This window comes from Papilio xuthus, unplaced genomic scaffold, assembly GCF_000836235.2.
Source record: "Papilio xuthus unplaced genomic scaffold, Pxut_1.1 DF825946.1, whole genome shotgun sequence".
Classification (NCBI taxonomy): domain Eukaryota; kingdom Metazoa; phylum Arthropoda; class Insecta; order Lepidoptera; family Papilionidae; genus Papilio; species Papilio xuthus.
This window is the reverse complement of record NW_013532703.1, coordinates 8,563,609-8,577,743: the sequence shown is the minus strand read 5'-3', so window position 1 is coordinate 8,577,743 and position 14,135 is coordinate 8,563,609. Positions and strand designations below refer to the sequence as shown.

At 33.1% G+C, this 14,135-nt stretch overlaps 1 protein-coding gene across 1 annotated transcript in view; it reads left to right on the top strand.

The window, feature by feature from the left end:
* The window catches only part of Drl-2 (tyrosine-protein kinase derailed 2), a 28,492-nt gene extending 26,859 nt beyond the window's left edge, over positions 1-1,633 (top strand). The window contains exons 9-13 of the mRNA XM_013320677.1: positions 348-510; positions 605-748; positions 901-1,060; positions 1,207-1,343; positions 1,522-1,633. Coding sequence (XP_013176131.1) covers positions 348-510; positions 605-748; positions 901-1,060; positions 1,207-1,343; positions 1,522-1,633 — 716 coding nt within the window. The remainder of the gene's footprint in view (positions 1-347; positions 511-604; positions 749-900; positions 1,061-1,206; positions 1,344-1,521) is intronic.
* The last annotated feature ends 12,502 nt before the right edge of the window (positions 1,634-14,135 follow it).

Below are 14,135 nucleotides of genomic sequence, written 5' to 3'. Positions count from 1 at the left end.
CTTTTGAACCATAATTAAATGGCAAGTTCATTTAGTTACTTGACCATTTAATTAAATATTGAGTTTTAAAGATTATTTTATTTTGATATATTGTAAAGAGTAAAAGTATATTAATTAATTATTTGTAGCTCATTTTTAAGCCGACATTTAAACCGAGTACGAAAAAATGCTTCACAAATATCAATCTTAAATGAAAGTAATAAAATCATGCTCACGTAATTAACCACCAGGATAATTTGGCTTAGGTTAAAAGAGAACAGTTTTCTATATCTATACGTTTTTCAATCACCGACGTAAACCAAAAACACAATGTTCCTACTTTTACAATATTTTCTTTCTTTACCTAGAAGCGGCATCAGCGATGCAAGCCGCACTGTTCGTGGCTGAAGGTCTGCGACTCTGTGGTCTAGTTCACGCTAATGTGCTTGCGCCAATGGCCGCGTGTGCAGAAGAGGCTCGCAAACCACTTCTAGTCTATTGCTGTGTTTCACATTCAACTAATCTTAAGAGGTATTCAACCTTATTCTATAATCGTATAAGACTAAGGTTTCCAAATTTATCGGTCGTTATACTAAGAACCATCACAAAATTAACAATGTCTTAGATTTCTGACGTCATGTCGGCTGGGCCAGCAGTCGACGCCGGCGACGCGCGAGCTAGTGGAGCTGGGTGCGCAGGCTGCGTGTGGCCTTGCCTATCTACATGTGCAGCGGTTCATACACGCCGATATCGCCGCCAGGAATTGCATGTATGATAACTCAAAAGATCACTACTTGTAACTTGCGGCTAATAAAAAGCGGCCACTTCATTTTGGCAAAATAGCGAAACGATGGCTCCCTAAGGATTCTTTATAACTCCTAGCTTAGTCTATGAGTAATTAGTTTATGATGTTTTGTTCAGACTGGACGAGAAGCTGAGACTGAAGGTGACTGACAATGGTCTGTCAAGGGACCTGTTCCCCGACGACTACCACTGTCTCGGTGACAACGAGAACAGACCGGTCAAGTGGATGGCGCCGGAGTCCCTGCTTCACAACCAGTATACCACAGCTTCAGATGTGGTGAGAACATAATATTTTTTTTTCTTTTGTTGTCTCCAAAAAATTGCTAATACTTACATATCAATTTTAAAGGTACTGTTATTATTTGGCTTTAGCAGTTGTTCAGCGTCATATAAGTGAACTTTCTATCATTGTATGCCTCCCAGTGGTCACTAGGCATAACACTATGGGAGCTAGCAACACTTGGCGCAGCGCCGCTCGCAGAGCTGGACGCAGCGGATGTGGGCGCCTTCCTCAGTGGCGGCTACAGACCCTCGCAGCCACATAACTGTCCTGATGAGTTGTGAGTATCATGTCCATAAAATGAAACTACTAACAATCCCCGCGTTTGAATTCTTTACTTCATTCATGTCCTTTCCGATTCCTAACTTTGTTATTAGAAAACGCTTTAGCATTAATTACGATGATCCTGTATTTTATCAGCTTACATTTTGGTTTATTATTTATTATATTATTACCAGGTACGGACTTATGTCGTGGTGTTGGACCACGTTACCTTCAGGTCGTCCCACCGCGCCCCAACTCCTCGCCGCCCTCCACGATTTTAGACAAGCTCTTAGCACTTATATCTAACAATCTTTCCTCAATCTTTAAAATTTCTTCTCTATTTTAATAAAACTTTGTAAATTCTTTTTCTTATAATAAAATGAACTTAAATTTAACTTCGACTTAGGTATGCGATATTGGAAATTAACTCTTAAATCAAAGTAACTTCTTAGAAAATACGATTATCTTTATCTATAGCAGCTTCCACTTCATTTTCTTCTAATACCAAAGTGCCTGCGAAGATAACACGATAAATGGGTATAAATTTTAAACAACAAAAGTATTACTAAGAAACTTTTTAATCCGACAATTAAGAACAAGATTAATCGAAACCTATCCGATTATAAGAACTATTCAATCGATAACAATTTTTTTTAAGTAAATGGTTAACAAGTTTATATTTAATAATCTGGGTACTGACCAACGATACGGTGTAATGTAACATATTAAACGAAAACATTAATATAGTCAGTACGTAGTGTTACGTGGAAACCTACCAGCAGGAAGTCGTTCGGTACGAATGTTACATTACATCTCGTATCATCTATCAGTACCCAGAGCTAAGTACTGATCAAAGATGCGAGGTGTAATGTAACATGTTACATGGCGAGCATTTATACAGTCAATAAAAGCGAGAATCGAAGCTCATTGCGATTTTTATGCTTAGTAGCGTCGGTTAGTATCCACCTTTAAAATAAATAAACACAATTACTACATAATTAGTAATACATAAAATGTCGGTAAATAAGCTGTATATTTTTAAATTATTTATAAATGTGTGATAATGTACTATATAAGTGTGGTGACTTATGATTTTATTAAATTAATACTGTAATTTATAATTAACACGTAATAAATGGGAGGGATCATAGGATCTTGCACTAAAGATGTGAATTCATAGAATTCGTGTATTTATATGAACTAAGTAAATTGTCTGATTGCCATATTAACAATTATAATTATTAATTTGTATCACTAATTTAAATTATGATAAAACGAAAATATTTATTTTATCAATTTATTCAACTATAGTTTTTGAAATGTAACATTTTTAAACTGTACTGTTGAAATGAAAAAAAAGTAAAGTCAATGGCATTTTCAAAACAAGGGAAATTATACTTAATTTAAAATAATAAATGTAAATAAATGAAATTAGAAAAAATAAATAATGGTATAGATGCGATTGAAAACGTCATTTGCAATTAATGTCATTAAATTAATGCGATGAAATGAAATGTAATTTTAATAAGTAAATGTAATTAGTTTTAATGTAATTATAAGAATAATTATATACGTTTAGAATAGAGTTCCTGAGGACATAAAAGTCCGTCCAGGCCAGAAAAGGATCAACACCAAAACAGTAGCTAGTTGTGGGGTAAGAACTGAAGTGACTTTGAAAATCTTTGAATTAATTCACATTATTCAGCCATTTATTCATTTATGGTTTGACAAAGAAGAAGCTCTCTCTCGCGAAGAAACCATCATAAGTGTCGACTGTTTCGACGCTTATTTTCTTTAGTACAAACTTCTTCTTCTAATGCCTCTCCATTACTGGAGGTTGGCCGTCAGCTCAGCGAACCCTTTCCTGTTCTGTGCCAAGCGAAAAAGTTGAACAACGCTGGCAATATTGGTCCATATACAAACATAACAATGAATTTCTACCAGAATGGTTTTAAAATTGACAACATAGGCTAGTTACTTTGTTAACCTAAGCTACTTTGTAAATTGTAGCGCAGCTAAATAGTCTTCACTTGTACTTTTGTTAAGTCAGCAATAGGATATTTGATTACAAAAAGATCGCTTTTATGTGACATCAAAGATTTATCAAACTCAAACTTCAGCAATTCCACGAATTATATGTGTCTATTATAATCACAAATTAATATATAAAATACTTAGAAATAAGGTAATAAACATAGTAGAAAGAATTAATTGTAGTATTTTTAATATATAAATGAAATAACACTTTACAAATATTAATTTCGTATCACTGTGGATGTTACTATGATTATAGCTTCATCGGTCTATGTTAACTTAATCTCTTATCTTACTATACATTTTTCGCCTAATGAGAAATGTGTGAAAATTTTAACAGCAAATGTTGACATTTTTTCAAACTAAAAACGTATATATACAATAAGGCAGTAGATAATTTAATTTTTGCACTTATAAATATTTTACACTGAAGCTAAAAGCAAGATAAATGTAATAAATATTTTGGTATTATGACGATGTAAGTAAAATTGCAAGATTGCTAAGGACTCGACACAATGTTTGGTTAAGGATAATAATTAAAACATTACGTTTACAATATCTGACTTATTATGACTGACTACATACAGAATATAAGTCATAATTAGCTACGAATTAAAAAAAATGTATCTATTAAATAACTTTTAGTAATTAAATTGAATGTGTTAATGTTTAATGTAAGTGTCCATTTGAATGTTTTGTGTAGCCGATTTAAATAAATGTGCTTATATAATATAATAAAAGTTTAATGTATTTAAGTTCAATCTAGTAACTTAATATTCTGTAACGCTCTACATAAGTCTAGACACATTTGAGGGAGCTGTTTAAATATTTTTTTTATTGTCAAAGATTAACAAAAAAAATTCAGATTTGTTTAATCTGTGGCATAAAAATAGTTAAATATAATTAGTTACTTGTACCTATGTTCATGCCAGTTACGTAATTTATTTTAAATAAGATATGGGTGTTCTTTTTTCGAATTGTGTTGCCTAATTATATTGTTTTAAAAATAAAAAAGCATTCGCCGTCTTCATAAAAATATACGACCAATATTCCTGGTCCAATTTGGAAAAGAAACTAGGCTTTGAAATTTAATGAAACGCATATTTATGCCGTTCATATGATTGTATTTAAAAGGCGTTATGGATGATACAGGGTGGTTACCTTTTAGGCATTATAATGCATGTAGCGTTCTTATTTATATTATTTGAATTAATTTAGCGTTAGCTTGTAAGTTTTTTAATAATAAACAATCAAAGTACCTCTTACATTTAATAGTAATATTAATCATGTAATTCGCCGTAAACCTTGCACCACACAGATGTCGATCAACCGATAATGTACCCGAAGCGAGATTGAAGCGATATTTATGTCATATTATTTTTTTATGAAGAAATAGCTAGACCCCTGTAAAGTATTAAAATAAAACATTAGACTTGGATAGGTCCTAATGAAATACCAACTATTAAATCAATGTATTAAGAACATGGCGAAGTTTTCTTAGTCGTCTAGTAGACCGCAAAGTTCGTCTTCAAATCGGCGTTTGTGTGGAGCAGGCTTAATAGATAACTTTGTGCAATACATAGGTCGCTAGTTTGCTTGCAAATGTAACGTTTTTATTTTTTAAATACATTTGTGAAATAACAATCTGTTAACCATATAATTTTTTTTTAAATTTACATGAAGATAATACAGTTATTTTGTAACCAATATCTACCTGATTTATTTTTACATTTTTTATCCGTTGATTTTTATACTGTTGTTTTTTATTTGATATTTTTCTCATACATTTAATCATGAACTTGAAAGTAATATGTGTCATTTTTGTAAGCACATTTGATCAAATATTTGTCCAAACATTTGTAATAAGATGAATGATGGATGTGAATGGATGTTTCTAGAAATGTGTCATAGCAATGACTCTGTGTGCCAGATGTTTGTGATTGTATGTTATATGTTATTGGTGTCTACATATTAATAAATACGTATATGTTTAGTGTAAGTTTATGTATCCGAATATAGCTTCAGTGACGATTATAAAGAACGAAATAAATGTTATTTTACAGTACTTATAAATCTTTTTCTTATTTAATATCCTTATACGACACAAAAAACAGGAGTGAAGTGGTATTTTCATGTTTCGTCTGATGAGTGTGTATTATGAAGGCCAAATGATCACAGAACACATTCAAAGGTCACAAGTAGATATTCAAAACTTCAGCCAACAATGTTGTTTTTAATAAACGTATTTGCGACGCAAAAGTGAAAAGGTTCATGTCATGTGCATGCTTTAAAACTATTAACTAAAAACTGCGATACATTCTAATCTTACTAATATTATAAATGCGAAAGTTTAGATCAGTGGTTCCTAAACTTATTTTGTCTACTTTGAGAATAAATATTTTTTAAGCGCCCCCATATTTTCACATATTTAAAAACCACTATAATTTCCAATGAAATTAATTAATTATTGTGACCTATATATGTATATTAACGGAGAATTCTAAACGAAACTTTTACTATAACCCGCAACTTGAGACCTGCAGCGCCCACAATGGGAAATACTAGTTTAGATGGATGTTTGAAGGTGTCTACGGACCGGCACAACGGATCTTTATGAAAATTGGCACAGATGTAGAACATAGTCTGGAAGAACACATAGGCTACTTTTTAAGTTTTTTTTTTATTCCGCTGGGACGAATCGCGTGCGACAACTACTTTACTTTATAAATGCAATTAATACTCAATAAAAAGTTTCATCTTTACAGATCAAAATTGAATTTTGCTAAGTATATAATACATATCAAGTAAAAATATACATAGAGTAGCACAGCTTAAGTCGCGACGGGGTGCTAAATAAAATTCTACTTAACTCGTTTCCCGACGCTACCCACTGGACTGTCGTCGACTTAATAGCATTGGCGCCTCTACGATAATTTAACTGTATAGCAATGTACGCCTTAGTCTACTTATGACGTAAGCAGTTTTTGGCGCACAGAGTACGTAAGATACTTTAAAGAATAAACCCAATGTTTTTATTTTACTCTATTTATTCGTTATACATTTTCATGTAGCAAGCGAATAGGATATACGACTTTATCTACTACAATTTATGAATGTAACAAAGAAGTAACATTCTTACTTTACGAGTCGTTTGTTAACTTGAGTTAGCAACAGGTTAGATCCATTACGTACAAAAATAACTTTCTCATTTACAAGAAAATAATTCCTTAAGAGTTTATTTTATAATTAAAGGATGTGTTTTTTTAAAAGCGATATAAGTTACTAGATATAATTATTATGTTAATTTGTTGTAACTTTTTCTGCATTCATTACAATCCTTTCACTCCCAAGAAACCCCCGATACAGCCTTAGCTTGTAATTAAAGTCGCTATGAAAATTTTTCATTAAAACCTGAACAAACGAAGTTCGTTAACCCGCGGCAATTCGCTAAGCCCGAAAGCCATTTTCTTCGCTTTTGTGAAACTTTAAAAAATTTCCAATAGGTATTTCCGTAGCTAGAAAAATTGCAATTTCTCTCTGTATATAAATAGCCCGCGGGAGGCGGCGCGACAAAGTGGCAATATTCTATCTCGACGGGGCTTCTCAAACAAGGGTACACGAGAGAGACATCAATATGCAATTCAAGTGTTGTAAAAAGGGGACAGTAAGGAGATATTAATTGGAGCGAATTGACGGAAGTTCACGCGGAGCTGTGTTTTTGACAAATTTCGCTTTGATACAGCGATTACTCTCACCTCAATGCTTCGAGGGTCGACTCCTAAGTGAGCCGACATAAATAATGTCTCAGACGATCTCCGCACGAAAAAATCTAGATGATTATTCACCAGATTCAACGACGCATTCGCTGAACCATGAACGAAGTTTGTTTTTTCTTTTTAACGAGATATGCAATCGAGTTCGTGTTATTAAAAATTTTAGTATTAATAATTATAGTTTATTGTACTTTCAATTTTAACATTCCGATTCATATCTCATGCAATCCTCTATACTAATATTATAAAGCGGAAGAGTTTGTTTGTTTAAACGCGCTTATCTCAGGAACTACTGCTCCGATTTTAAAACGGGGATTTTTTTTAGTTAGCCTCTCCTCAACTCGAGATTGGCTGAACGGGTTTATCTTATCTTGATCTTGAAATGTTCGTGGAGGTATAGGGAAGGTTTAAAAGGTGAGAAAAATTCTAATAATTGTCGGGAACTAATTAAGTTTTTTTTTCAATTGACGCGGACGGAGTCGCGGGCGACAGGTAGTAATAACATAAAATGAGGTCAGTGCTTTTAAATTATAAAATTATTGTTTCTACATGACTATGAATGTAGTTTAAAATACATTGTAAAACAAACATACATAAAAACCTGTATATTTATAACGTAAAAACCAATTGACAATTATTTATAATTAAATGAACGATCTCCAAAATGGCCAGTGCTTTATTAATTAAAAATTCGTCAACCGTTAAAACGGATTAAATTCCCGTAACCCGATGATTTGATGTAAATTTTTGAAATAACTAAATGAATTCCATAGCCTTCCGTTGTTAGTATTCCTATTTAAATTACATGTTTTTTTAATTCTCTCATTAATTCAACAACACAATGTTATGTGAAGACAATTTTCAACTCTGCTGCAAACATGACATTGATAAATTACTAACATTATAAACGCGAATGTTTGAATGGATGGATGTTTGTCAGAAAGTATCTCTAGAACAGCCGCATGGATCTCGTTTAAATTTGGCATAGTTGTAGTACTTAGCCTGAAAGAAGCTACTGATTAAGTTTTTTTTTAGTTCGGCGCAGATGGAGTCATGGGCAACAGCTAGTATTGCAAAAGTAAAAAAATATAGTTATGATATGTTTTACTACATTATAGTAGTTGAACGCGCGGTGTGTAGTTTTTCGATAAACCAAGAAAACCATAAAGCTGCATAGACGAAGTAATTCCCAGCGTTTCGTGCAACAAAACCGCTCGTATTCAGGCTATTAAGCGAACTTTATGAGACTAGCAACAGTGGACTTTATGACCCATAGTGGACTGCCGGAATTATTTGATAAGTTCCTAAAGAAAATCTTTACACAAAAATATTTTATAAGCTGATAATCATTTTATATCTCATATGTTTAAGTGATAAAGGTCGCGGGGTTACCTTAAGACATGGCTACGTATATTACATCTGGTCATTACATTCTAATACTGCCAAACTGTTTACCTGTTACATTACTAGTTCTGGCAACAATCCATGCCAAAGAGGTTTCTTCAACTGTTATGAACAGCCTTACATAAATCGCTTTAAGTGGTCTGCCTTTTTTTCGCTGCATTTATTAATAGCGACTGAAAATTGTGATCCGTTTTTATATTAATGAGAGAATCAAACTGTGTGCGGAGGCCATTTTTTGCTGACTTTACAGCAATTAACTTCAGTTACATTCTTTTGTTTTTTCGATTATTTTTTGTTTTAATTTTCTAATGGACGAAGAAATCGTTATGGGTAACAGTGTACTTAATGATCCATTAAACCGCTCGTGGTCGCTAACTTTCTGATTGATTAGTCCCATCGATTACATCGGTAAGGAAACTTTGTAATCCAACGAAAATTCTTATCAATTTTTGTATTGCATCACGTGATAAAATGGGACCCATAGTCTTATTATTCAAAGAAAACCTTCCTTTACATATTTCTTCTTTTTTTGGCAATTTAATGGTCGACGCAGCGTAGATGGTTCTTTCGCAAGATTGCCCGATAATTTTGTTTACGTTGCAGGAGTATCCTGGATGCGGGTGGCACAGAAACATTGATCATGGCAACCTTTGGGAGGTCTTTGAACACCAGTGGACGTCACATGACTGAGAAGAAGAAGAAGCACTATGACAAATGTATTACTTTTACAAGAGGGTTAAAACTCTCTAACAAACCCCAAATCAGATTTATATAAGTAAATTAAAAAATTTAAAAGTAAAATGTCAATTCGCTATAAAGTTATTATGCTGTAGCATTCACGATTCTGCCAAGAATGGGCATTGAAGATAACAGCAGCGGGAATCGAAATCCCGCTGTAACAAAGCGTCGCCGTCGGGCGGGTGTTTCAGCTCGCAAACAATATTTCATTATAGCCTTCCAGTATAATTGTTACAGAACAAACACGACTCGCGCCGAAGTTGACAATTAAAATGTTGGAGTTAGGGAATTTGTTAGTCGACTTGTTTGTTTAGCTTGTTTCCTTTTATTTTGTTTCCGTTCGTTAAAATTCCAAGCGTTAATTAATTAATATTCGAAAATTCGGTAATGCTACGAGAAATTTATTTAGGTCAATAAAAAGTGAAAAACAACACAACATAAATTTAGTACTTTTTTTAAATTTAAAAATAATATAAACTTAAATATTTTGGCATTTAGCTGATCTGAATGAGAACAGCAAAAAATAATCTCGTTCATATTTTAATGGTAAATTTATATTTTATTAATTTTGCTCCTTATTGATTTACCGTTGGTTTCTGATACCAAAATCTTTGTATAAAACGTATCGTCATCCCTGTCATTATCTTTGACCATCAGAGAAAACAATATATTTTAAACAAATTTCACAAACACACGTTTAAAGGATCAAATAAAAAGGGACATGGAACAAAAAACCCTACGCGTTATCCGAGTTATCGTAATTTTTGCTCACCTTCTTGTAACACATGCTCTAAATGTTCATGTTGTAATCGATGGCAAATCTCTCACATAAAATAGATCAATTGATTTTAAATCTTAATCCAATTGCATTTAGGTTGAATTTTCTACCAACTTATTTCAATAAATTACCATTTTGGGTAAAATACCGTGAATTCTGCACGATAAATGATTGGAATGATTCTACGCGCCAATTGCGTTATATTTGACTGTGAGATATTAAAAAATAATAATGTTTCCTTGTCTCTCCCAATTGTTCTTCAAGACTTATACTAGCTATCGCCTGCGACTCTGTCCGCGCGGAATTTTACAAAAACTTAATCAGTAGCCTATGTGTTCTTCGAGACTATGTTCTATAGTCTATAGCCGTTCCGGAGATACCTACAAACAAACATCCATCCATCTATCTAAACATTCGCTTTTATAATATTAGTAAGATAAAACACACAATGTGAGATGTAAGTAAAGACTGGTTTATACTAAGGTCAAATTACATTCACTGCAATTTATGAGTGTAGCCCCACTACCGCCATCAATCTCGGTTAGCATCTAATAGGTAACTCATTGTGCATTTGTCACTGGCTGGGTTATTACAGCCGCCGTAGAACCGCGACGAAAAATACAACGACACCGACACGACATCGTTGAAAAATATGCCTTAATTTGACCGCTTAATAAGTCACTTTGATAATGTGTTGCTTACAAATATTTTAACCGATTTCTAGTATAAAATAGATACTTAGCTTATTCGCTTGACTTTTAAATTCTTGATACTTGTAAAAATAAATTAACATTTTTTTAAAATCAAGGTTCAACTTGTCATCTTGACAAATTGAGGTCTAGGGTTACTACCAAATGATACTTTATGTCGCTTATTACCGATGTAACGATATAAAAGTTAGGTATATGTGTTACTAATTACATATTTATAGGTTATACGAGAGGCTACATATATTTTAAGTTTTTGGTTGCGCTGCAGTCGTAGTATAAACTTTAGTATCGGTCACAGACGAGTCGGTTCAGGCAGTATCGTAAAATGCAACTCACGGCGCGCGGCGATACTACGGGCATGAATTTAAAACGCAACTGAACTCTAAAACGTTACGCTTACTAAAGTTTATATATCACGATACACATAAGAAACAAAGTAAATAATATATTAAAATATTCTTTCACATTTGTCAATTCTTTCGTTATATATAATAAAAAAATCAAAGTTACTATCTTTGGCACCCATGGTTTACTAAATATAACCTCAGACTTTGACTAAATTTTGTTAAAAAATTTTAAGACCTCCAAAGAAAGTTTGTGTCCAAAATAAATTCAGCTTCATACCTTCACGCGTTTTTGAGAAAAAGCGTCTTGACAGACGGAAGGAGGGACAACAAACTGATCCTATAAGGGTTCCGTTTTTTCCTATAAGGTACGGAACCCTAAAAGTACCTATTTCGTTATAATGCAATTTTAAAGTTTACACTCTTTGCTTGCACAACTTATTCAAAGCTTTATTCTAAACGGGACAATGTAAAGCCTAAGTACATATTAATGTTATTTGTATATTTTCATCAAAATGTATTAACGTTTATAACCAGATTTATAGTTCTATATATCTTAAAGATCGTAACATGGAGAGTAATCGATGCGTTACTGAATCGTTATTGACGACACTTTAAACAAAGGACGTCTGGAGCTTTTAGGATGGGCCATAAAAAAAGCGGGTAAAGGTACTACATATAATAATTATAACGGCGAGTTGGTAAGTGAACAAATTATTAATGTCGCTTTATTCAGCGCAATGTTCAATACTTATTGTGTGGCTTATAGCAACCATGTTGTAGAGCAGGGGCGACTAACCCACCGATCGCGACTATTAGTCCAGTCAAACATAGCAAAAAATATAAACATGTAAAACATAAACGTATCTGAAAATACTCAGATGTTTATACTAGATGTTTATAAGAGTAATTACTAGTTTTATAATTTGTTTTTTAATAAAATTAAATGTAATAATTTAGGACTGAAATTTGCTTGTTTTGGTTTGAATTAGTTCTGAACAAGTTGGTCACCCCTGATGAAAATATCCAATGGGAATATTATGTTTGGAAATATTTTTTTTATTCCGAAATTCAATGTTACTGTTTATCATTGACAAAAATATATATTTTCGTGGCCCTAAGAACTCAACCTTCATTCAAGACGAGATCAAACGTTGCTAGGTCACCAGCCATTTCGAAACAGACACTCAACCGTCTCAAGTTACATCACCGTTGTTCACAATAATAAAATTTGTCTCCCCTACAAATATCTTGGAATTTCACAATAAGATATTATTACAATAGATATTGTTGTGTTATAAATATTCACTTGAATACTCTTTGAATAAACATAATACTTTTTATTGATAAATAAAAAATAAAAAATTCATAAGAAATTATATTCAAGTGTGTAGACAGAGAGCGTCGGTGGCTCAGGGGTTAAGCACTTGACTTGCAATCTGCAGGTCCTGGGTTCGAATCCCGCCATGTACCAATGTGTTTTTTGATTTCCGATTTACATATTTACATTTATACGACGTTCTTACGGTGAAGGAAAACATCGTGATGCAACCTGCACATATCTGAGATATGTGTGAAGTCAACCAACCCGCACTTGGTCAACGTGGTTGATTATGGCCTAGTCGCTCCTAACTTAGGGTGGGCTCCGAGCCCCTCGGTGGGGACGTATAGTGAGCTGATGATGCATGTGTGTAGACAGAAGCTCTAGAAATAGTCGATATTATTATTAATATAAAGAATGATTTATTTTATTTATTTTCTACTTGTATTGTCACGGTACCATTGGGAACACATTTCAATCAAAAATTCAAATCATAGAATCTATCACCAATTCTGAACTGAAGCATAAAAAATTCTTTCAACTCCCCGAAGGCCCTTGTCAATTTAGTTGTTTGCCTAAATTTGCCAATACAAAAGATTACTTGATAATTGCCGCAGTATTGTCTGCCAAGGTAAATTAACTCTTATATGTGAATTTATGTAGTTGAAATTTCTTTGTAGATATGTTAATAGTGTTGTTTACGAGGAGTTGGTTAAAGTTTAATTGAATCTGGGGTACTGCCGGGAAGCGAACCAAGATTTGATGAAGATTTAACGACAATACTATAAGGCTACTTGTTCACAAGTTTCATGAGATGTTTCATTATCACTTTACCACTTACAATGTTATTATACCAAATATAATTTATGACAATAACGCAAAGCTATTGAATTGCTTTTTTTTATAATATAACAAAATTTATAGTCTCGTGTGTTGGAACTTGTCCAAGTTTCGCAAATTGTTTGGTAGCCTTGAACAGATCCTTCTGAGTATCACTATGGCGATAATAAAATGGCTTGAGCACCTTTTTTTGATATTTGGAATTTAGAAGCTTGTTAGGTTAAGTTTGGTTATTTCTATGATTTAAGGCATATGTTATAATGCCCTACAATTAGTTCAAAAAATCGTCTTGTTTAAAATCAGATCAGATGAATATAGAAATATACACCAGGGTTTCCAATTATCCAAATTATTCTCGATGAAACATGTAATATTAACTTTATTGAGCTTTAATCGTAGTTAATGGATATTGAATTGGATGCTATTAGCAGTCGCGTAATGGCGATTAAAACTGAAGTTATGGAAATAATAATTGCGTGTACAGTGCTGCTAAATATTGCAAATGTAACGTCAACAAAAAGCTATGTGATGCAATTTTCCGATATATTTTACTTGATGTGATAACTTACATATCACACGTTGTTTACGTAATTCTAAGCTGAATACAAATTGGTCTATCCGCGACGATTAACGTCTTAATAGGAAATTACATGCAAATTGTGTCCCGATCGAGAATCAAGTCGCTCTCAATGATGGATAAAACCGGATTTAAGCCGGTTTAAACCGGATTACACCGAACCGAGGCGGAGGCGTTCATTTATTATGTAAATACGCGACAAATTAAATCCAATGGGTATTTCATTTGACAAACGGTTGGGTTGTTAAATATATTGCTCTGTTTGTAGTTTCCTTTTCCGCCCCAATTC